Below are 23,633 nucleotides of genomic sequence, written 5' to 3'. Positions count from 1 at the left end.
TTTTTGGCCTTTGGGGAGTGTGATGGAGGATTTGAGGTGTCTCCTAGCATTTGTGCCAGCGGATTGTGGCCACCTCCAGGCATGACTGGTACGCTTTGAGGAACTCGGAGTATGTCTCGACTGGACGTGAGGTTGCCTTGGTGGATGCACAGAGGGCTCGGGAGGAGCTGACTACCAGGTTGGAGGCAAAAGTCGCGTTAGACTTAGTTCAGCGTACCCAGGAGTTGGATGCCAGGAGAGCAGCACGGGTGGCTATCGAGGACAAATTGGCTAGGGAGATAGTATCAATTGAGTAGCAGTTGGTGGAAGCTGAGACTGAAAAACGTGTTTTGCAGACAAGTTTGGGTTAAGCACAGGAGGACTGTGATGGCAAAGGAAGCAATATTGGTGAAATCCGCACTTGAGCATTGGATGGTAGCAGAAAAGGGTTTTCAGGAGAGGACGCAGCAAGTGTATAAGATCCGGGCCCGACTGGCGTCAGTAGTTCCTGCCGTTCATCTCTATTTTGTATTAAGTCATCGGAGTCGACTTCTTTTCTTGGGGGGGATGATGTTGCCGGGAATAATCATTATGTTATGTTGCTATATTATGTTTATGTTGTCGTCGGTAATAATGAGTTACGGCGGTCAGTTAGTTGGCCGACGGGTAGGTAGTTGGAGTCGCAACGGTTGTGTCGCACCCCTTCGGGTATTATATATTGTGTACCTTTTCTTCGAAGTATCATCAGGATAGTCGTGTCAAATGTAATGTTATAAGCACTTGATGTACATGGACTGTTGAATTAACATAGAGACTGGTTATTTAATGTATTTCCATTATGTTCTGTGCATTTACTTTCTGCATTTAACCGTTTACCCGAGAGGGCAAACAAATGCATTCATGCATACATAAACAAACAGAAGCTACATGAGTATTAAGAGCAGATAAGAACACATGTGAACTTACAAATGCACACAAGGGCTTATAAGTGTATACAAGAACAAATAAGTGCATCGATCTATATTGGCCTTCTTATCAAGAGGTGAAAACAACATCTTTCACAACTATTCTAATGAATCCATATCATCAATTCAAGAGTCATTAAAGAACATGTCTACGTATGTAGAAAAAAATGACACATTTGAGTACTTAGGCTATGACACACATCAGAAGTCACAAAAAGATAGTGTTCAATTTTCTATAATTTAATAGATAATTCATCTTGCCTTTCTAACACAACTTATTCCAAAATATCACAACATCGTAGATAAAGTTGTTTTCATTGCTAATAATACTTACCCTTGCTCCCCACAATCTAGACTTGTTTATTCAAGATGGTTCCAAACACTAATTTCTTACCCAACCCTAGGTTTATTTCTTATACTAGGTCTAGATTGTAACACATTGAAGATACAAGGATCTAATCTCTTACAAGCTCAAAAGCTTTACACAAAGTAGCATTGCAATACATGTTGGAAAGAAATAATATCAATATAATATAATACCAACTTCTTATTTCTATGGTAATATATGAAATCTACTTACTTATAGTGCATAGTATCAAAATATACGTATGAAATAGAATAAAAGTTACTTTGAGCTAAAAGTAATATCAACTATATTTTGTCTTAAACAAAGATCCATCGATACATCTTGGAGTGAATGATAAATCAGATCCAAGCTTTAATTAAACATGAAGGAATAATTCTATCTTAATCTTCCTTAATGCATCTTCCTATTGACCTATACAACTCTTGATGCAATTAAGGTTTCGCATTGGACACATTAGATAACATAATAACTTTTCTCATAATAGTCTTAATAAAAGTATTCTCTTTTCCTTTTAGAGCAATGACTCTGACTATCTCTACTACTAGGCATATGGTTTAGCGAACAATTTAAGATAAGATTATTATGTATTGTCACAATTGAAGCCTAAACAATTATCTCTTAAGTAAAATAAATATATAAATCGGCTCATATAGCTTCCTACCAAATTTGACATAACTATTCTATTAATTTACTTTGGTTAGCTATTGTCTTGTTATTCAATCCTATCGTGGATACCAAAACTATCATGGGTCGACTTGGTATTATTCTAGATATTTAATATCTTACTCCTGTATTGAAACAAAAGAGGTCTCCTATACTTTGTTCTCTCAAGACAATATGCATCTTTTGTATAGAATAATAATAAAGAATCACAAATGATATGAATAATATTCATTTCAAAAAGATCTAACTTACGTAATTTTAATATCCTCTAGTTATATTCATTTAAGGGCCCTAACGATCACACCTTATCTTAGGGTTTTCCAAAATGACACTCTTGAAGCTAATTAATATGTTTTACTTATATTTCTAGTTAGACATTTACGATGCAATATAAAGACTCGCTATTGATATTGCTTAAACTTTAACAGTATGAACAGATTGGTTGATATCTTTACAAGATAAACCTTCAAAAATTGAGATCCGTCTTTCACATCGAGTATTTAATTGATGGACCAAAACAAACATAAGATGCTCTTCGTGAGCTTAAGGAAAACTAGGGAGGAAAATGTGCATCTGAAGTGAGAAGATGTGGAAGTAAAAGCATGCACAGTGATTAAAGGTTGAAATAATACCGGACTTGACATAAGACTTCAGCAACTTCCATGCAAAGGTGACTGCCTTTCCATGCCAGTAAGGGTGATTAGATCAGGATAAGAGTACACATGAATTAAAAGATAAGAAGGGAAATATGTAATAAACAATTGCACATCAAATCTCAATTCAATATTGTGCCATTGCATCATCTCTCGCCAAGCAAAACTCAGTTGAGAAGAGGAAGGTAATTACAAGTTTAGCAAGAAAAGATTAAGCAATATGACCTTGGATTGTATTTTACTTAATGATTATGGAAAACATTCATGCGGTTATATTAAAGCACAGATAAGGCATGACAACATATCGACAAAATAAACACATCTCTTATGAGGTGACTAGATTGCAAAAAAAATACTTCTAAAGAATTCATGATAGCTAGTTAGATGCAAGGTTTCTTCCAAAAGAAAGATAAGAAGAAAATATTTAAAACTCCTTCGAAATTTTGATCCTTGCATATAGGTCTAGACAGTGAATTTACTGAAGCGAACAATTTAATCTTCAAATTCCTTGTAAATCATAAGCATAGCTTCCATTTAGCAACATGCACAAACAGTTTACAAAGGACAAATGTAAAGAATACTAGCCAGAATTAAGCCAAGATTCAAGGTCCAAAGTGTTATCACCAATTCTTCTACCGAATTGGATAGAAGCTAAACGACCTCTTCTCATCATGCAGATTGACTCCCATCGATATCACCATTCAGACATAAGGCTTTCAATTGTAAACCTTTAATCACATCGCAAGATGAGCAATTATAGTATCTTTGACAAAGTTGAATCCTCCCCCCGTCTCAAGCATGCATCTCCTGCCCACAGATCAGAATGACTCCCCCCTATAACCGTCACACACTATGCCTAAAATAGATGGCATGATTTTCAGACTAAGATGGTGTGATTTTCCAACAAACTCCCCACACCCGTTTTCATTGCACATGCGCACCACTACTTTTTTTAGCTTCACTAGTCTAAAAATAGGGGAAAATAGCAGTTGCCTCAATTGTCACGAATGCATTGAATGATTGAGCTTCTATTGTCATGAATGTAGTTGCCTCACTGTCATTCCATTTGTGGTAAACAGTTATTTTATATTACTGCGCTTCTTTTTGGATGGATTAATGATAAGTAGTTCCTCCAAATCAAATAAAAGTGTCTTCAATTTGGCACTGACTTGTTTCTTAAAGATGCAGTTGAGGTATCCTAATCGTTTTCTGGTATAGGGAAGCACAACTGAGGACTGTGTTGATTTTTGGGGAAGTTGCGCTTTAAGTTTGATGGGATGGTTATTGTTACTCTCTGATTTTTTGCAGAACCCATAGAAAATATTGAAACAATCTCTTGCAGAAGTCCCTGCTTATCCAAGACTCCCCTAGCAAAGGTCCTTGACAAAAGAGAGGGAAAGTTTAAGGGAAATTGAATTCATCTTGTAAACAACCACAAAAGCCTCCAGTGTCAAGCACCTCTTAAAGATATGGTTGTACTTCTTTCTAGCGAGATGCCATGGTGCAAGGCTCTTAAGTGACTTGACCTTTGTGTTGGCCTTTATCAACGTAAATACTAAGGTCATTGATTAAGGCAAACTATTGACTTGGGCCAGCAACCTTACAAGATGGATGTCAAACTCCAAACTATAGGGATCCCAAGGTTCCCTGAACCAAGGCATCATTTTATACTCTTAAACATATTTTGGAGTCAAAATCTAGCGAGGATTAACACATAAAGGGAAATCAAGAACGCAACGTTAAGACGACAATGATCCTAGCCCATGCTTTTAAGGTATTTAGACACGTAGAATAGACCAGAAATGTTTAACGGATGGCAATTTTGTTTGTGTAGTAATAATGAATTTAGTAAATGTCCTTATAGCCCCAATGAAATTCCTGGTCATTAACACCCCAGTCAATGAAATTTCTGGTCATTAACACCCCAGTAATTAAATTGTTAAACAAATAAAAAGAAAACACCTAAGTTTTATTTATAAAGCAAGCAACAATTGTACTGTGAAAATATTAGAATTATTGAATACTATAAAAATAGAATAAAAAGTAAAATGTGCAAGAAGATAATTTCAAAACATAAAATTAGAGCACAATGCAAACACCATATGACACCATTTTGATTGCTCATAATAGGACTAAAGCATAATATCCTAGAAATACCGACCTCACTTCTCTTAAGGTGTCATAGAAACCCCCAAAGATAACAATTTTGTGCTTGTATAGTACCTGAAAAATAGTCAAACAATGGCATGAAAAGAACTGTCAGTTTAACTGGAATATGATCATTACAAAGTGAACATGAGAACATACTGCCGAATCTTACTTCACATTTGGGTTTCAATTCTTACAACACTTGAGGGAGATTCACAAGGTTATGAAGAAGCAGATCAGAAAATAATCTGAACCTCTATGTGGTCAACAAAAACTTTCATTTTAAGTTCTGTTTGGTACAGATGCAACCATCGGGATATTTTTAGGCTTTGAAAATAGGCAATATTTATTTAACATGCTTGTCTCTTCATTGTTTTTCTTATATAATTCTCTAAGTTTTTTCAAATATAATTTCAACAATTCTTTATATTTCTAACAGTGCATAACGGATTGTGCTTGCTATTCAATCAATCTACATTCAAGCTATTTAGTAATTTACAAAGGCATATCAAGTAATTTACGTTTTTATTCCATGGCAATATGACTTCTACTGCCTGATTGAGTTTGGCTTGATTCTTTGGCTTCTTGTATAATATAGTCTTGAACTGCTTGTACCTTCAATATAATGATTCTGGGCAATTTTTCTTTTATTCATTGGCTTCTAATGTTATGCACTCTCAGAATGCCTCATTTCCTCTCTTGTTTGTTATGTTAACTGGTCTTCCCACAGAGTATACAAAGTATCCCACTATGTACATTTACGATGAATTCGCTAGAAACATCAACTACAAGATGTACAGATTGATAATGGAATTCAATAACTAGATTATATGTTAGTGCTATGTGATAATTAAATATATGTAATAGCTTAATATTTATTGATAAAAATTAGAATAGTCTTATCTTATAATATGGTGTATATCACCATGTGTTCCTCTCACCACTTTCTAGTCTGTCACGTGCACTACAACCACAAAGCCTGCAACTCTTTCAAACATAAACAGAGTTGGCTGCCAGCAACAAGAACTCATATATTTTGGACTTTCTCCTCTTTACTCTGTCTCTTCTCACTATTTCAAAATTTCTCTGTTATATGCAGGCCTTCTTACACTACAGATCTTAGGCAGAAAAAGAGTTATAATTACAATATAAAAATTTGTAATAAACATTTTAGATCATTGATTAGTGTGTGACTTAAATTTCAACAACAAATACATTACAGTAGACCTTCTCATTAAGTGCCATTCTAGGAGCTCCATCCAGACTTTCATAAAATATCTTAAGGTTGAAATGAACTGCCAGCCTTACAAACAATAATAAAAAAAACATAAGCTAACTTGGAGTTGTAAGCCTCTCTCATAAGTTGAACTCGTAGCATATGAACTCTTCCATCTTGGGAACACAAAACTTGTCCCTGATATGCTTCCTTTGCAACATAATTGCAATATGCTATCACTACTCTTCCCCATTATGCCTTGTTTGTAATCTTTTGCAAACATATCTGAATTTGAAACTGTTCCACCAAGCTTAAGTGTGCTACTCTGATATTATTATGAAGCCCTTCATGAAACCTTTTTGTGGTGTCAATTACTTTTTCACTAGGGAAGGCATCTCCAACATGTCTTCTCCCTTTCTATTGATGAAATTTTCTACTCAATGGAAATCCTAGAGGTATATCATCAAACATCATTACGCTGATTTAAAATAAACCGAAGTCATCATGATCAAGTATCTCTTCTGTGGATGAAGTTGTGGTTATGCCCAATTGATGTTCCATCCACTTTCCATCTTTGATGCCTCAAAGAACTACATCTTTTTTCCTTGGATTTCATATCCACAGTGAACTCTCCATCAAAATGTAGCCATTGCATGTCCAATACTATGCTGCTCTCTTCTAAACCAGTGACAGAAATTATTGAGAACCTTGCATCCGCCCAATGTGATGACAAGTTGTTGTGCCCTCATGATGCAACGAATGGTGAAGCTGTCTTGTAGTATCTCATCCTTTGTGAATCCTCCTCCATATATCAAGGGTGGCAGACCTGTTTTCAGCTTAATACCAAAAACATCATACCATCTTTGGTCAAAAATTCTTGATTATCAAAATGACATCTATCTCAATGCCCCAGAAAATGTCACTATCTCCATTAGGCCATAATCCATAGCCTTGTCTACAAGTGTAGAACTTGACTCCAAGAAATGACCTATGAACCATAAGCATTGTTCCTTCACAACTTTCTTAGAATCCATAGCATATCTTATATGACTTTACATCAACTTTCCTTCTATCCAAATGCATGAGATAAAGAGTTCACTAGAAATAGTGACAATGATTTCATCAAAGCCTTTAATTTTGTGTACCTCAAAAAAACACCAGAATACCATCTGCAAAAACAAATTTGAACTTGGATTAAAGAATCTGTATGCCCTATGTTGCAAGTTGTATCCTTCATCCTATAACTTCTTTTAGAATGATTTCCATGATGACAAGAATCTTGTAATGATAGTATAGAGAAAAGAAACATTAATCGTTTGGGGAATTAATTGGCAAAACAAAAGTATAAGATTTTTTCAAAAAATCGGGAATTAATCGGCAAAAAATCAGATTTACAAAAAAACGTAAAAAATAGCAGAAAAACAATCAAAAACTACTTTTTTTATATATTTTAGGGCATTTCCATAGCATAGAGATATTGTAGGCAAATAAAATAGACACTTCAACACATGAATTGTGGAAAATAGATTTTCGTTGTTTATATTCATATCACCGAGTACATTGAAAAAAACATACCACAACATAAATAATTCTAGATTGTAATAGATGTCAAAATGTCAATTAGATTTACTTTTAGAACAAGCATCTATACAAACATCTATAAATAAAATTAATTTTAATTAGATTGTATAAAAATTATATGTACAAACATCTATATATAAAAATAATTTTTATTAGATTTACTTTTTTAATTTTTATTAAATTTAATTACAAGAATCTATACAAGCATATATACAAGATTCTTGTAATTAAATCTATACATAATTTTTATTAGATTGTATAAAAGTTGTAATTAAAAATTGTATAAAAATTGTAATTAAATCTATACATGTAGACATATTTAAATCTAAGTTATGCATTCATATGTATAAAAATTATAAAAGCATCTACAATTTTTAATTATGTATAAAAGCATCTATATTGTAAAAGCATCAGTTATGTAGATTTTTATACATGTAGATTGTTATACAATATGTATAAAAATTAGCTTAATTCAAAACAATCTTTAAATTTTTATACAGTTAGTCTTTGAACTCACTGTGCCCAATTTGGAGAACTAGTAGACACGTGTTGAATAGTAATACAGTAATACAGATAAGTATTACTGTATTACCATTAACAAGGCTAATATATGTAATCGCAGTAATAAAGAAATACTTACTATAAACAAGGCTAATATATGTAATCGCAGTAACTTCGGTGAAACCAGAAAGGTATCAAGATATATTATACAATATCAATATCTTAGAGTCTTATGGGTATCAGATGTATTTGGGTTTAGAAGGTCCTGGTTTGATAGTCAAATGCACAAAGAAGCAGGCACAAAATATAGATGAAAAGATGGAAAAAGCCACATAATTTGCAGGAATGGTGATCATACTTTTGGGAAATGTGCTCGAAGATGGAGATATTATATTCAGTATAAATGAGGTGTAAAATTGCTACATGTTACATGGTTTATTGGGTGCAACTATAAGCTTGCAAGGAGGAGGATTCAATTGAAGATAAACTTAAATAATTGTAACAAATATTTGTTGGTCAAGATATGTCTATAGATCACATATGGATAACAAGTAAAGACATTCGATCTAAGAAAGGATGTAATCTCATTTGATTTTCAATGATTATTTGTTTTAATAAATATAATTAATAATAATGATTTTTTAATAATTATAATAAAAATGCATATCAATATAATAAAAATATATATTTAAAATTATATGTGAAGTTTGATAAAATTGCATGATTGCAATTCATCAGATTTAAAAATTTGATTCAATATTAATAAATCATGAGATCAACTAAATTTCATCAAATTTTATTTTATCAAATGTATAAAAAAAATTATTTTAAAATAGCTTAAAAAACCAATGCATATGAACACTATAAAAATAAACATTTTTATACATTTGATAAAAATAAATTATAAAATATATAATATATTGATGGCTCCATATATTCATTTATGGGATGGAATGCAAATGACATCACATTAAACAAATAATAAAATCCCTATGTATTATAAATAATACAGTTGGCTTCTGATGTGCAAACGTGGGTGGAATCCGTCGCACAAGTGGGCTTCATATTAGGTTTAAATTTTGAAGATTTTTGGTCGATACTTTTAGCCATAGTTTTTTTCCACTTTCTGAAACTCTTCTGCATCGTTTTTCTGTTGTTTCCCGACTAGCTATGGTTTGGGTATGTAGCACAAGGGTTTTTTCTTTGTTTCGCGGTTTTTTTTTCCTTTTGTTTTTCGTTGATTTTAGGGTTTCGCACTTTCTACGATTTAAACGCGATTTAAACGCGTAATAATCGTTGAAAATCGTTGAATCAAAAAATGCAATTTTTTGAAAAGAAATTGGGGAAAAGATCGACTTCTCGGGCAATTCCCGATTAATCGCGAGCAATCGCGATTTTTTCCAGACTTCTGTTTCTTTGGTATAGAGCAATAAATTTGAAATATAACCATCCTTTGCATACCTTGGGCTGTAATAAAGGCCCTCACCCTCCTTTGCTGAATTAGAAATTGTTGAGACATCCTCAACACCTCCATCCTTGTGACTTAAAATTCCCAAGTTACTATCAATTAAAACATTCTCCTCTAAGGCATGCGCATCCACATTGCTACTCTGAAAATCAGTGACATACAACAACGACTTACCCTTCGCACAATTGCTGAATAGTTCATGATTTGATACATTTTACAGCTTGGGCTTCTTGCATCCAACAAGTGATTATTTTTCCTTCTTGACTTCATCAATATATTGCTGACATATGCAATAATTAAAAGTCAATAAAACATATCTTTTCTTACTTCTCAAAGCTCCATTCCATACCAAAGTCTTGTGGCTCTGATTTTGTCTGTACTTCTTACTTCTGATTTCTTCCTTAGCCTCTACTTGTGGTTTTGATTCTAACCTTTCCTTTTTCTTCATTAGCTCCTCTCTTCTTTCTCTTCTATTTTCTTCAAATGTCTCCAATAATTCCTCAAAGGTGATATAAGATTTGTAAATGTCAGGCTCTTCATCACATTTCTCAAAAACAAGAAGTGTGACCTCATTTCTATCACACTGCACCTCAAACCATGCCTCTTGAATAAAATCCTTTTTTTATGAGCATCTAAATCAGTTTAAATCTTTATAACAAATAATAAACTAATCCAATAATTGGTCCTTAAAACCTTGGGTCCTCTTTTTTACTTCTTGTCCCACTCTTTTGTCAATTGTTTCAAATTAACAGCAATGAAAGCAAATCTAAATTAATTTTAACTAGGTGTTGAGGAAATTGAAACCATGCAAATCATTCAAACAATAGGGATTACAAAGCCTTAAGAGAAAGCGCACATGCAATATATTATCTGGAAATGACCTTATGCAACAATATATCAAAAACCTCACACTCTCCAAATGAGAGGAGGTAGCCTTATATAGTTTTTCAAGAATAAATGAACGGCCAAGATCAAACAGTGATCAAGGGCCAAGATTGAAAGCTATAAACCCTAATTAGGGTTTCCCAAAACACTATCAGCTTAAATGAATAAGAAAGTGACATGTGGCACAACTGCTAATTTCACTGAGGTGAGCGTCCACTTTCCTCTTTCGCAGATTCGATGTACCTAGACACAATAAGCCTGACCTCCTCCATAGTGACACTTGGCAAGCTGCTAATTTGGAAGTCGATGATGTCCACATCATCGGTACACGTGGCAAGGATGCTTTCCCACTCAACCGCTTGGGCAAGAAAGTTTTCATCAATGAAGAAAAAGTTTGCAATCTTCGAAAGATCACCCTTGTCAATCATCCCTGAGTCCTTGAAGAAGCTTGACTAAATCCTGGCTCTCAGGTTCTATGCCTGCAAATGCTTCTCCCTTATACTCTCTTTCTTCCAGATCTCAGACGCTACATGAAACACCTTGCTCAAGATCTCCCTGACACTCTCCTCTGTCTCAAAGCACTTAGTCTTGGATTTCTTCAAAACTTCAATCAGGGTGACCAAGGCATAATACCAGGTATTGAAATCATACCTATCCCCAGCCTGTATGACACCTACATCCACCAAACTTCTCTTCGACAAGCCTCAGATAACCTTCAGATGCGGAAGTATTTCATCTTGAATTTCCTTCACGTCCTCCCAATTGGTAGCTAGGTCCTAGATACGGCTGACCAGCGGGGAGGCCGACTCATGTGCTGACACTAAATTTTCTACCAGTATATCAGCATGTGCTGAAGCATCTGAAATCCATTCCTTGGCCTGTGTGAACGTGCCCTTCATATCCTCATAATCCTTCATCGATTCCTGTTGAAGAGGCTGTGGAGGGGTAACCGAGATCTCATGGTTAAGTGGCCTGGTAAGATGGAGAACATACTTTCTCCATTGCTGGTTTTCTTCTTCAACCTTCTTTCTCTTCTCTCTCTCCTGAGCTAAACTTGCCTTCAGGGTGTTACAAGAGTCATCAAAGTACTGGACCTCTTGGTCTTGGGTGGGCTTACCCAGCTCTATAGTGGTGATCTTGTAGTCCTCTGGGGCAACACTGTCCCGAGTTTTCCCTTCCTTCAACACGGCTATTTGAACTGTCCTGAATCCCGCACTATCTCTCTGAATCAACGAGAACTTTCTAGCTGGCTTGGGCGGTTTGGCTATGACTGGCTCATTCACCTTCTCCAGAAATGTTGTTGTGATCTCTTTAGAACAGACTTCCTTGGGGACCTTAGCCTTTATCCTCTCCATTAGCCAATTAGGGATAGTTGATTGCTCTACGATATTTTGATCAAACTCATCATCTATCCCTCCTGGATTCATAGCTATACCATCCAAGAAGATTACTGGAGATGCAGGTGTTTCAATTTGCTCTTTGTCCGGACTTTGGACGACTGCTTTCATTATCTCCTCGATCGAAGGAGAAGGCACTCTTACTTCGTTATTAATCATACATATGTCCATCTCCTGCTCCTCATCGGCATTCTGATCAAGTACGACAGATGCGACACTCAGGATGGACTGACCTTCGCTGGACTCCCGTCTTTCCCCTACAATCTTCTTTCTTGTGACCTTTCCGGAGCTTCCAACTAACTCCTTCCTCTTCCGAGATCCAACACTCTCTGGATTCTGGGCATTACCTGCAGGGATACAAGGGTTGGAGGACAAAGAGTCATCTACTCCCATCAATTCATAGGTTAAGGCCACACCTTTAGACTTTAATTGCTTTGTCCTTTCAGATGTCCACCACCTAGAATACTCAACCACCGACCTCATGAGGTCTGCTAGATCTAATTTCTCTCCCTCTGCCCAATCTATCAAGGCTAGTGGTTCATTCTTCATCTTTTCGAAACCCGGCTGCTGAAGCTCAAGGTTGTCCTCTACTTGGTCAGCAACTCTAAACACCTCTGTCGCTCTTACCATGCTCAAAGGGATCCTCGACCAAAATCTCTTCCTGGTCTCGAAACTATCGACTGCGTTAGCCCAATAATCTTCTAGATCAGCTCTGTGCTCAAATGTCATCCCTTCAACCCTTTTTATTTTGCGGAACGGATCAAAATTCTTCCTCGCCTTGTACTGATAAAAGGGATACCAAGCCAGCTCCTTCTCAGCAATCACAGCAGCTTGTGACGATGGGCATGTTTCCAACCCATTACCAATGGTGAGAGAGGAAGTTTCGGCCTTCTTCTGTTTATCTCTTTGAATCGCCATGTACCCCTCCAGTTGGCTCACAACCTCGAGTAACACAACTCGGTTGGTAGGGTAAGTTGGAAGCTTATAGGGAGACCCAGTAAACCCCTGAATTCTGAGGTAGGTGAACTTCGGGTATTGGATATACCAATAACCAATATCCAAAATCCAAATCTATTGATGAAGTTCATAGACTCTTGAGAGAGTCTCTGGTGCAGTCCACCTTGCAACGTCCGTGTGATGTACATGAGGAAGGTATCATTCACTCTTTTAAAATGGAATTTTTCTACCATGTGGAGCTGGGGATAACAATCATAGACTGGAAACTGGTTTTCTTTGTTTCCCACTTCCCCTCTGCAAGTGAGACCTATGTATCTATAGGTTTTGGCCAAGGAATAAAACAGGTACGAGCTCATGAAGAAGGTCCTATTTGCTTCTAGGTTCCTCATCTGGCTGTCCAAGTTGTCACTTATCATCCGGGCCCAGTCTATCATTTTCACTCCATTCATTATTTCATTAATGAAATAATACATCCAGGGCTCGAATGGAGCACCTTGAGGATTTCACATTATCCTATTCAGCAGAACGATCATGTCTCCAATGTCTTCCTTGAAGCATGCTCTCACCAAGCTCTTCCTTTGAAGTTTGGAGGCGCCTTTCCTTGGCTTATCCAGCCAAGGATGATTAACGATGGCGTCATACTCCTCCAAGTGGTCCTGATACATGCTATCAGCTTCGTCCTTGGTCACGTACACAGTGTTATAATACTCTGGGATCCTGAAGGCTTCTCTGATGGCCTCATCACTGATGTTCGCCAGCACTCTTCCATCAGGTGCAACGATGTCCTTACTGGAGGGGTTGTAATGCTTAGCACATTCAACTACTAATTCGGTGCATTGCATGGTGGGGAGAAAACCAGTAGCATGCACAATGCCATTCTTCATCATCTTTCGTGCAATTGTGGTAGGCACAAGGTTGTCCAAACCAAACATCCGCTTCTTAAATTCCCTCAGATTGATGTGCCCGAGGTTGGTGTCGCTAACATTCTTCCACTTCAAAGTCATCCTTGACTCCGAAGGAGCGTCTTTATCCACTTGAAATTTCATAGTGCCTAGGATCTGCAACCAGACAATGAAACTTAAGTTAGAAATTAATTCGTAAATCGAAGAAAATAGGGGCTGCGAATGGCTAAGTGTTTGAAGATTTCATTCTCTTTTTTTTTCTCATACTTAGAAAAAAAAAAGGATTCTTGTATATAAATTCTTCAATCTCAAGGATGGTTGTGATCACAATACCACGCTACGTGCTATAACTCAAAAACTCTCTTATACTTAGTCAAAAATAAGATTTTCCTTCACTAGAGATTCGAATAAATCCACTAAAAATCATTTTCCATAACTCTGAAAATACTCAGAAAATACACAAATCTGCATCATAAATTCAATTTCACCTTCGAATAGATTGAAGTAAGGCTGGAAATTTCTCAAAAACTCAGAAAGAATTAACAATTCTTCCTTATACCAGCTGGCTTCACTAGTGAATCCTTTGACAAGAAGCTTGCCAAACTGCAAGCAATATCAAAATTCTTCAGATGGACTCCAATCTGCAAACACTTCACTATGCTCTCCTTAAGAACTTCGAACTTCTTAGTGTAAAAAATGAAGTTACAAATGAAGTATTTGTAAATGAAGTTGAATTCCCAATTAGAAACATGCAAACTCCTCCAACTCATGTTTCTAAATCTAACTCGAACCTTTGGGAAAGTGTTGTCATCTTCTCTAGTTCGAAAATCTTTTGTTTGTGCAAGTTTCTAAATTGTTTTTGGTTGATTAATTCGAACTAGGCTCATAATAGAATATCTTCCATAAAGTTTCTAATTTGGAACTCAGTCTGAAAATCCTTTTGATTTGCAAAATATCTTCTTTCCCATTTTAATTTTGAGTTTCCATTTTAATTTCCCAGCTCAATGATCTTTGAAAATCTCTTTTTCCAACTTTCTAATTTGATTAGGAGTTCGATTTTCTTGGAAGATTTGATGACATCGCTCACATTTTATTGACTTTGCTTGACTTCCACGAGTAGGGCGGAGTTTTAGTGTTCATCTTCATGTTTGGGCGGACTTTTGGAGGCTCTCTAACATGTTTTCTTGTCTTTTAATCTCATGCTTGGGCGGACTTTTATGACTCTACCATCTCCTTTGACATCACACTTGGGCGGACTTTTGATCTACCTCCTCAAGGCATAGGGCAGACTTTTTGAACACCTCTAACATTGCATCTTGGGCGGAGTTTAGGAAGGACACCAAGGAGGGCGGAGTTTTGAGCTCCCTCTTCTTGGCCTCTTTAACACATGGCGAACTTTAATGGTCTTCAACTTCATGGGGCAGAGTTTGGGAAGACCTCTACCAAGCATGGTGGAGTTTTGGGACACCTCTAACATGGCAGACTTCTCTAACATCTTTACCATAGGCGGACTTTTAGACATGGTTACCAAAGGCAGAGTTTGAAGGCATCTCCTTCAACATGTATGGCAGACTTTTGAAGTGACCCCAAGGCATGGCGGAGTTTGGAAGGCATCATGGAGGGCAGACTTTAGAAGGCCTCCTCCATGCCTCTTCAAGGCAGACTTTCATGAGATATCAAGGAGGGCGGACTTTTGAAAGCATGACTACCAAGGCGGAGTTGTAGACTAGCTCCTCAAGGCAGACTTTAGGCATCTCTCAACATAGGGCGGAGTTTAGAGCTCTCTCTCCAAGGCGGACTTTGGAAGGACACCAAGGCATGGCGGAGTTTAGAGTGTTCCCCTAGGGCAGACTTTTGACTCCCTTCACCATGGCGGACTTTGATACTCCCTCTATGGCGAACCTCTCCATTGTTGGCATCTTGGGCGGACTTTGATGTTGCCTCATCATGGCGGACTTTGAGCATCTCTTTGCTTGGGCGGGGTTTTTGAACACCTATCATGACACTCAACCTTATTCATTAGCCAGACTTAGAAAAAAATTGGAAAATTTCAAAATTTCACATTTTAACCAAATTTAACCAGATTAACTTGAAATTTGAAATCCATACTCAGGCAAATCATCTGAAGCATTATGACCCCTAAAATGTAGGGAACTGGCCTTTTTAAGTCAAACTTGGAAATTGTGGATCTTGGTCGAAGCAAGTGAGTGCTACCAGTGCAAACCTTAGATTCCCATTCTGAAAAAGCAAAAAGCAAACATCCCTAAAAAATAGGAAAAACTTTCTAAAAATGCCAAAAACGAAACTTCCTAACAAATAGGAAAAAGCAAAAAAGCAAACTTTTAAAAATAGAAAGTTGTCCGAATTCATCCAAATCAATTGCGATTTTCGTCCTTTGGCCTTTCCAGGCGCTTTGGCGGTGTCCTGACTCTGGAATCACGAGGTTTGCAAAAACTAACTTTCAATCCTTAGGACCTAAACTGCTCAAAACTGGGCAAGGCTTGGCAAAATTGAAGCGGAAGGCCACGGGATACTAACGAAAACCCTAGAAAGCAGGAAAAAGAGGGTCACCATTTGCAATGGGGCAATGTGCGAAAAAGGTCACAACAAGAACCTAATGGGTTTGAGGGGCAGAAATGATAAGTTGCACAAGGTGTTAGATGTGAGAAAAACCCAACGACAGATTGGGTGCGAGGCTATGCCCCCGAAAAAAAAAATGGATGATTGAAAAGATGAAGCAAAAACGAAAAAAAATCATTAATAGGTCGAATGCTTGTCTTCTCCACTCCATCCCTTGCTATTTTGTTGTTCAAACCTGAAATGGACAAGTATGAACCAAAAAATGAAAAAAAAAACTCACTTTTTGTTGTTTTAACGCACCTAGACAAACCCAAGAATCCATACCCTGAACTTGGGAGTCCAAGTTTGGGACTTGGAGTGTCTAAAGGCTAGACTCGTACAAGTATTCCCAGGACTCGTTCGGACTAGCCTCACAAGTCCATGGCAAGTTGATCGGCGAGTTCTGGAGAGTACTCGCAAAGGTCCTCAAACTATTGTTTGCAATTTTTGTCTGGCCACCATCTGAGGGTGTTAACTAGTGCAAGGGGTCCATTCAGTGCCAATTAACTGGAATAGCTCCTACCAAAAAGCACTAAGAAACCTTATGTCCCTATCACTAACTATGGTACTCAACAAACCTACGATGCCTTATACTCTACTAAAATGGCAAAGAAATGTGCAAAATTAGTCAATTAATCAACTACGACAAAAATACAATCTCTTCCCTATACCTTCAACAGACCAATAATGAAGTCCATAGATACACTCTCTCACTTTCACTATGGGATAGGCAATGGCTGAAGTGGTCCAACAAGAAAAGTATGTTCTGACACATTCCGTTGACAAGTCCTGAATTCCCAAACATGTCGCATCACATCATCTTTGAGGCCCTTCCATGAGAACCTCTCTCTAACCTGCTTGTAAGTTTTAAAATATCTTGGATGTTTGCCAATGTCGTATCATGGATAGCTCTCTGAATTCCCAAACATGTCGCATCATATCATCTTTGAGGCCCTTCCATGAAAACCTCTCTCTAACCTTCTTGTAAGTTTTAAAATATCTTGGATGTTTGCCAATGTCGTATCATGGATAGCTCTCAAAATCTTCTTCTTAAACTTTGACTAAGGAACCAAGTAAATTTTGTCCTTGTAGTAAATAACATCACCTACTACCCTATATCTAATTTTGTCCTTGTAGTAAATAACATCACCTACTACCTTATATTTGTCATCCTAAGTCTTCCCATCGATAATCTCACATGCAAATGTGTTTTTGGAATACTCCACCAAAAGGTAAGCCTTCTAATCAGCTGAAATTTTTGCTAGAGAACAAGCAATGGGCTTCTAAGAAAGAGCATCAGCAACGCCAACGGCATTCTTTTTCCCCTTACCATATTCTATGTCAAAATCATACGCTTATACCGTGTTGACCCACTTTTGTAGCCTATCATTCAAATTGTTCTATTCTAAAAAGTATTTCAAGTTATTATGGTCAATTCTAACCACAAATTTCCCACCTCCCAAGTACTATCTAAACTTCGCCAACACATGCATGATGGCAAGCATCTCCTTATCGTAGATGGAATAAAGTCTCTTTGCATCTCTAAGCATCCAACTCTCATAGGCAATAGGACGCATATTTTGCATTAGCACTACTCCAATCCCCTCACTCGAAGCATCACACTCCAGAACGAATGGCTGAAATAAATGTAGTAGGGCCAAAATTGGACAAGTACTCATCACTTCCTTGAGTCTATCAAATGCTCTTTGAGCCTCATCCATCCACCTAAAAGACCCTTTCTTAGTGAGGTTTGTAAGAGGTGAACCTAGCTGAGAAAACCCATTAACAAAACTCTTGTAAAAGTTGCACAAACTGAAGAAACCCCGCAGCTCTATCAATGTCCTCGATGGCAACCAATCTAAAATTACATGTATCTTTTCCTAATGAACCTAAACACCCTTAGCATTGATAAAAATGTCCCAAGTAGAGGATCTCTATCAATTTGAACTCACACTTAAAAGCCTTAGCATACAAAGACGGTGCCTCCATTATTCCTAGAACCTCATCAAGATTTCTCAAGTGTTCTTCTCAGTCTTGCTTTACATGAGTATGTCATCAAAGAACACCAAGAGAAACTTCCGCAGCTGTTTGTTAAAAATATGGTTCATAAAGGACTAAAAGGTGGTGGGAGCATTGGTCAACTCGAAGGGCACCACCAAAAACTCATAGTGCCCATAGTGACATTTGAATGTTGTCTTATGAATATCCAGCTTCCTCACTCTGATCTGATGATCCCCGATCAAAGAACAATCTTCAAGAGACACACTGCATGGTGGAACTCATCCAACAAATCGTTGATCCTGGGAATAGAATTTGTTTTTAATGGTTTTTTTGTTAGAGTACAGTAATCTATACACATCCTCATTGTCATGTCCTTCTTCACTAGGACAACTAAAGAAGCAAAGGGGCTCAAACTAGGTCTAATGTTCCCCATATCAAGTAACTCTTTGATGTCTTTTTCTATCTCCTCAAATTTCTTACGGTGCTGATAGAGAGTAGTGAAGACGGGATTAGAGCCCTCCAACTCAATGTCATGCTCAAACCTCTATCTAGGGGTCTCTTTGGAGGAATCACATTGAAGACTAAGTTGTGCTTATCCAGCACTATCTGAATGTCTACATGATAATGATCGCTACTATCCATAAGGACCTTGAAAGAAATCAAACACTATGCTGCCCATGCTACAGCACCATGTGTAAAAATACTCTCCATTCTCTTCGCCAACACATTCCTAGGAGCACCATTGAACATACCTCTCAATACAACCTTCTTTCCATCCACATTGAACTTCAACTGCATAGTCTGAAAGTTTTGAGAGTACTTTCCTACTGATTGCAGCCACTAGATGCCCAATATAGCATTTGTGTCCCCTGATTCAAGTACATAGAAATCATCACAAACGGTGTAAATGCCAAGTGTAATGTTAAACTGAGGGTCATGTTAAGTACAAGCCATGTTAAATCCATCTGCCACCATAACATTAGATTTCTTAAAATCTTCAATATGTATAACCCTCTTAGCTACCAATGCTAAGTCTAAGAAATTATGGGTTGCCCCATTATCCACTAGAATTGTTAGACGTTACCCTTGCATGACTCCATGCACTCCAAAGGAATTAATTCTAGGGTTACCAGAGAGAGTAGTGATTGTTTCACCCTTCATCTCCTTAGGTGATTGCTCACCATCTCTCATCTAATCATCTTCTTAATCACTCTATTCGCTGCCCTAAATTCTTTTTGCCTTATTTTCCTCCTCACTGTAAAAGAATACCAAAATATAATGCACCTTACCCTTGCCTAAACACCTCTAACCTAGTTCCCAAGGCTCTTTCCAATTGAAACATAGCTTTTTTCTAGGCAACTCATTTCAGACGTCATCATCCAATTTATCCTTTTTGGGCCAATCCTTCTAAAAAGGTTTCTAATCATTATATTTCGTATGTGAGAATCCTTTGGCCTAGAATTTGTTTTTTAAAGTGGAGGATTCCATGCCTCTAGTGTTTTTTATGGCTTCCTATAGTGTGGGTGGGCCAAGTGCCTTAATCCATTCTCTTAACGGATCTAATAATCCATGCATGAAGAACACAATCATTCTCCTTTCTGGAATGTCAGTTACCAAAACTGACAAACTCTAAAAATCATCAATGTAAGCATCAACAGAACCCATTTCTTAAGTTAACTCCTTAAAGTGAAGTTTGAGACCATTTTTATCGAATCTTTGAATCAATCCCTCCATGAACTCAACATAAGAATCAATATGATCATGACCTAGTGTGACCATCTCATGCTGCCACCACTCATGAGCACTTCCATCCGAGTGAAAAGTTGAATACTTAATAACTTCATCTTCTGGCATGGAATTAAGCGCACTTCCATCCGAACCCACATAGTAGGGAAAGGTAAGCTTGCCAACCTTCCTCTGCAAATCATTGTTATGTGATCTACTACCCATGCGAGGTCTATGTTTCATTATGAGATCCATGTAGTCACAGAGGACATTTCAGCCTGAAATTTAACACCTGAATCTATCCAATCTTGCAATATTTGATTCTGCAATTTTTGCTATGTTGGTTCAATTTCAACTTGTGGATTGTTTCTAGGAGGGAAGTGAGAGATTAGAGGCCTAGAATTAGTTGTTCCAGCCATAGCATGCTGATTTGCAGCCCTATTGTTAAATGAACCATCTCCCTGACTATTGTTCCCGCCATTGTTTCCACCACCATTGTTGCTATTATTGTTGTTAAAACCCAAAATATGTTGAACCATCATCGCACAAATATGAGCTATATTCTGTTATAACTCTCATTGTCCTCTAGTCAAATCATTGAGGATATCCCATGTGCTAGGTTAGTAGTGGTCTTTATGCTCTTTGTCACCCATGTTTACTTCAACCCTTTACCTTCTACAAACGGATCAATTGTTGGTGAGTTTTCAATATTTGGGTTTGATCTATTTCTTCTTATGTTGTAATGGTATGTAAAAGGCTGCATTCGTCATTCCCAAGTCATGTCTCTGTTGATTAATTACACAGCCCTCCAAGCTGGTAGGAATCAAAGGTATTCAAATATATAAATATTTGCAGGTTTAAATAAATGCCAACTTTCAAGGAATGTGCATGTTCATGCATTCATATATATCATGGAATTGCAAACTGAGATTAAACTATATCCTATTATAAAAATCAGAATGTAATCTTTATTGCATATTATTTCCAAACTTGTTATTATGTGGAGTAATGCTTTATTTCTAACCTCAATATTGAATTAAAATCGCTGGAAATACAATAACATTTGCTCAGTTGTAAGACACATCCAGTTGATTCTAGCCCATGCACGTGCAGCAGAAATCAGTCTTCAAATGTCTGTGCACAAGTCTGAGATATTTCCTTTCCACAAGCCCAGCATATAGTAGTGATATCATAAAGTTATAGCAGAGAATGTAAGCAAGAAACTGCCTCCAGAAAGGATGATATTTGCTGCTCAGTGAAAACTTCAATCCACACCCATATGAGTCTCACGCTGCCATAGAATGCCCACGTGACCAGCAGAATGTTCCACACCACCCTTATTCCTCACACAACATGGATAATATCATTCCAACCTCCAAAAACCTTGTGTGCAACTCCAGCTGAAGCACTAAGAAACATCTAGCACCAAGGAAATTAACTCACACCCTCCTAAATGCACAGTTGCGGCTAGAATGGAGGATATTGACCAGGCTAAAGCTTTCGATACTAACCACGGCTTACTAACAAAATGGCATCCAGCTTCAGACCGATTAGCCCATGCCTTAATCCAATCTCTTAAGGTGTCTAAATATGCATCGTATGAATAATTGCCAATAACTTCAAGAACTTTGAAAATTTGTCTCTGCAAGAGACTTCACAAATTTCTAAAACTTCAATCCTTTAAACACAGTGACAACTCTAAATGAAATCTCCAAAACTGGCTAGGGCAAATAGTTTCACTACCGAAACCAGAATCCCTTAGGGTTTCTGTCTTAGGGTTTGGCTCCACAAGAAGCTCTGCAAAATCCAATAGAAGAAAATAATCCAAGCATGCCAAATGAGCTCCAAAAACATTCTTTATTGATTTACCCCGAAAGCCACTAGAAGAACTTTTCGCATTCCTACTATTTCAAAATATTTCATTTAAATCCATGAAATAAAGTGACTTTATTAATCTACTCAAAATAATTCAATTGTCATTTTAAAATATTTTATTAAGTTAATTAAAAATTAATTACCCATAAAATATGCTTTGTCAGATAATATTAAATAATTAAATTAAATTATTCCCTTTTACCTGACTTTAGCCTATAGGAATTAAATAGGCTAATTAGTTGCTCCAAACTACTCCACAGAAGGGGAAATTACACATAAATATATAATTGTGTAGATCCAAAGGAAAGGCTGACCTCTGACTGAAAAATACCAAAATTCTTATGGCGTGGCAGCTAGTACAGCAGCAAGACTTTGGATCAAATTTGATATTGGTGAACAACAGCTAGATTTTTTAAAGCATGCCCAGACCTGTGACATTCCAAAGATGTGGGGATGGGTCGGGACATCTCTTAGGTGTCCCCAAACCAAAAAATTTCGCAGAAACGTCTCCAGTACACTGAGACGGGAAGGAGACGTTCCCCACAGCTGTAGGTTGTGTTGTCCTGAAGAACAAAGAATTTAATATTTCATTTGTGGGCCCCCACACCATTTTAAGTGTTAACAAAACAAAAGGACTCCATATGAAACATTTTTTCATTTTTACATGCAAAAAATTTTGCAGCCAAGTTAGAAAGACAAGTTAGCAAGGTTTGAGAATGCTATTGGAAAAACCAGCATTGGCTAGCAGCAGAGGTGAAGAGTAAGGTTGCAACAAGCAACTGAAGTGAAAGAGCTATGTTGATCTTCCAATACTTTTTGTTTTTTTTAATTTTTTTCAAAATTTAAAGCATGAAATGTGTGATTATTTTTTCCTATTTTTGGTTTCCAAATTCCTCTTGCGTATTGATTCACAGCATAAGCAACAGTAGTGAGAGTAGTGAGCATGATGAGATGGGAAAAAGAAATGAAAGTCAACTTGGGGGTTCATAAACGGGTAGGAGTGGTATGGATGAAGGGGAACAACTTCAAAATCCATTTGAAAGCCCTTCCAAAGTTCTAAAAACTTATGCAAAAGGCCCCTTTAATTTCAAAAAAAAATCTACTACAATTTTTGACAGCCCCAAACAAACTGTAATATCCCGTTTTTAGGAACAATGCAATATGACCACAAAACGTATTGCTCTGATACCACTTGTAATGTCCCCTTATTTTTATAGCTTATGAAATATGGACATTTAACTTGCAAAGATCAATTGCAAGAGATTTTTTTCCTTAATGATCTTGACTATATGCTGATATTACTTTACAAATGGTATTAATTATGAAATATAACTGATACTGATGATATCTCTGATATAACTATAAAAATATATGCACAATTATTTGGTTTTTAGAATAATAAGATTACTTACTGTTTCAGATTTGAAGATGTGTAAACATGCAAAGGAATCTCAATGTCTCACTGTATTTACTGGTATAAACCTTTTCAAAGTATATAGATATAAATCTGCAGTATCTTGATGATGCTTTGTCTGATTTAGTTCCTTATAAAAATAGCTATAAAGCTATGTAGATTGCTGTGTCTGATGTATCAATGGGAATGTGCAGATGTAGATATTGGTATCACCTTGCTGTGATACATTGATGTTCCTGGTATTAAGTTATATGCTTGCAACAATGTATAAAGATGCTGTTCTTGATATAGCTGTAGAAGCATGCAACGATTTGGTG

At 36.9% G+C, this 23,633-nt stretch overlaps 1 protein-coding gene across 2 annotated transcripts in view; it reads right to left on the bottom strand.

Moving 5' to 3' along the window:
- The window catches only part of LOC131070450 (uncharacterized), a 250,978-nt gene that overhangs the window by 168,296 nt on the left and 59,049 nt on the right, over positions 1-23,633 (bottom strand). For both annotated transcript variants that reach the window (XM_058006004.2, XM_058006003.2), the window contains exon 7: positions 4,789-4,850. In XM_058006004.2, the coding sequence (XP_057861987.2) occupies positions 4,789-4,850 (62 nt within the window). The remainder of the gene's footprint in view (positions 1-4,788; positions 4,851-23,633) is intronic.

Source organism: Cryptomeria japonica, chromosome 3 (genome assembly GCF_030272615.1).
Source record: "Cryptomeria japonica chromosome 3, Sugi_1.0, whole genome shotgun sequence".
Classification (NCBI taxonomy): Eukaryota; Viridiplantae; Streptophyta; class Pinopsida; order Cupressales; family Cupressaceae; genus Cryptomeria; species Cryptomeria japonica.
This window is presented reverse-complemented; position numbering and strand designations above follow the sequence as displayed.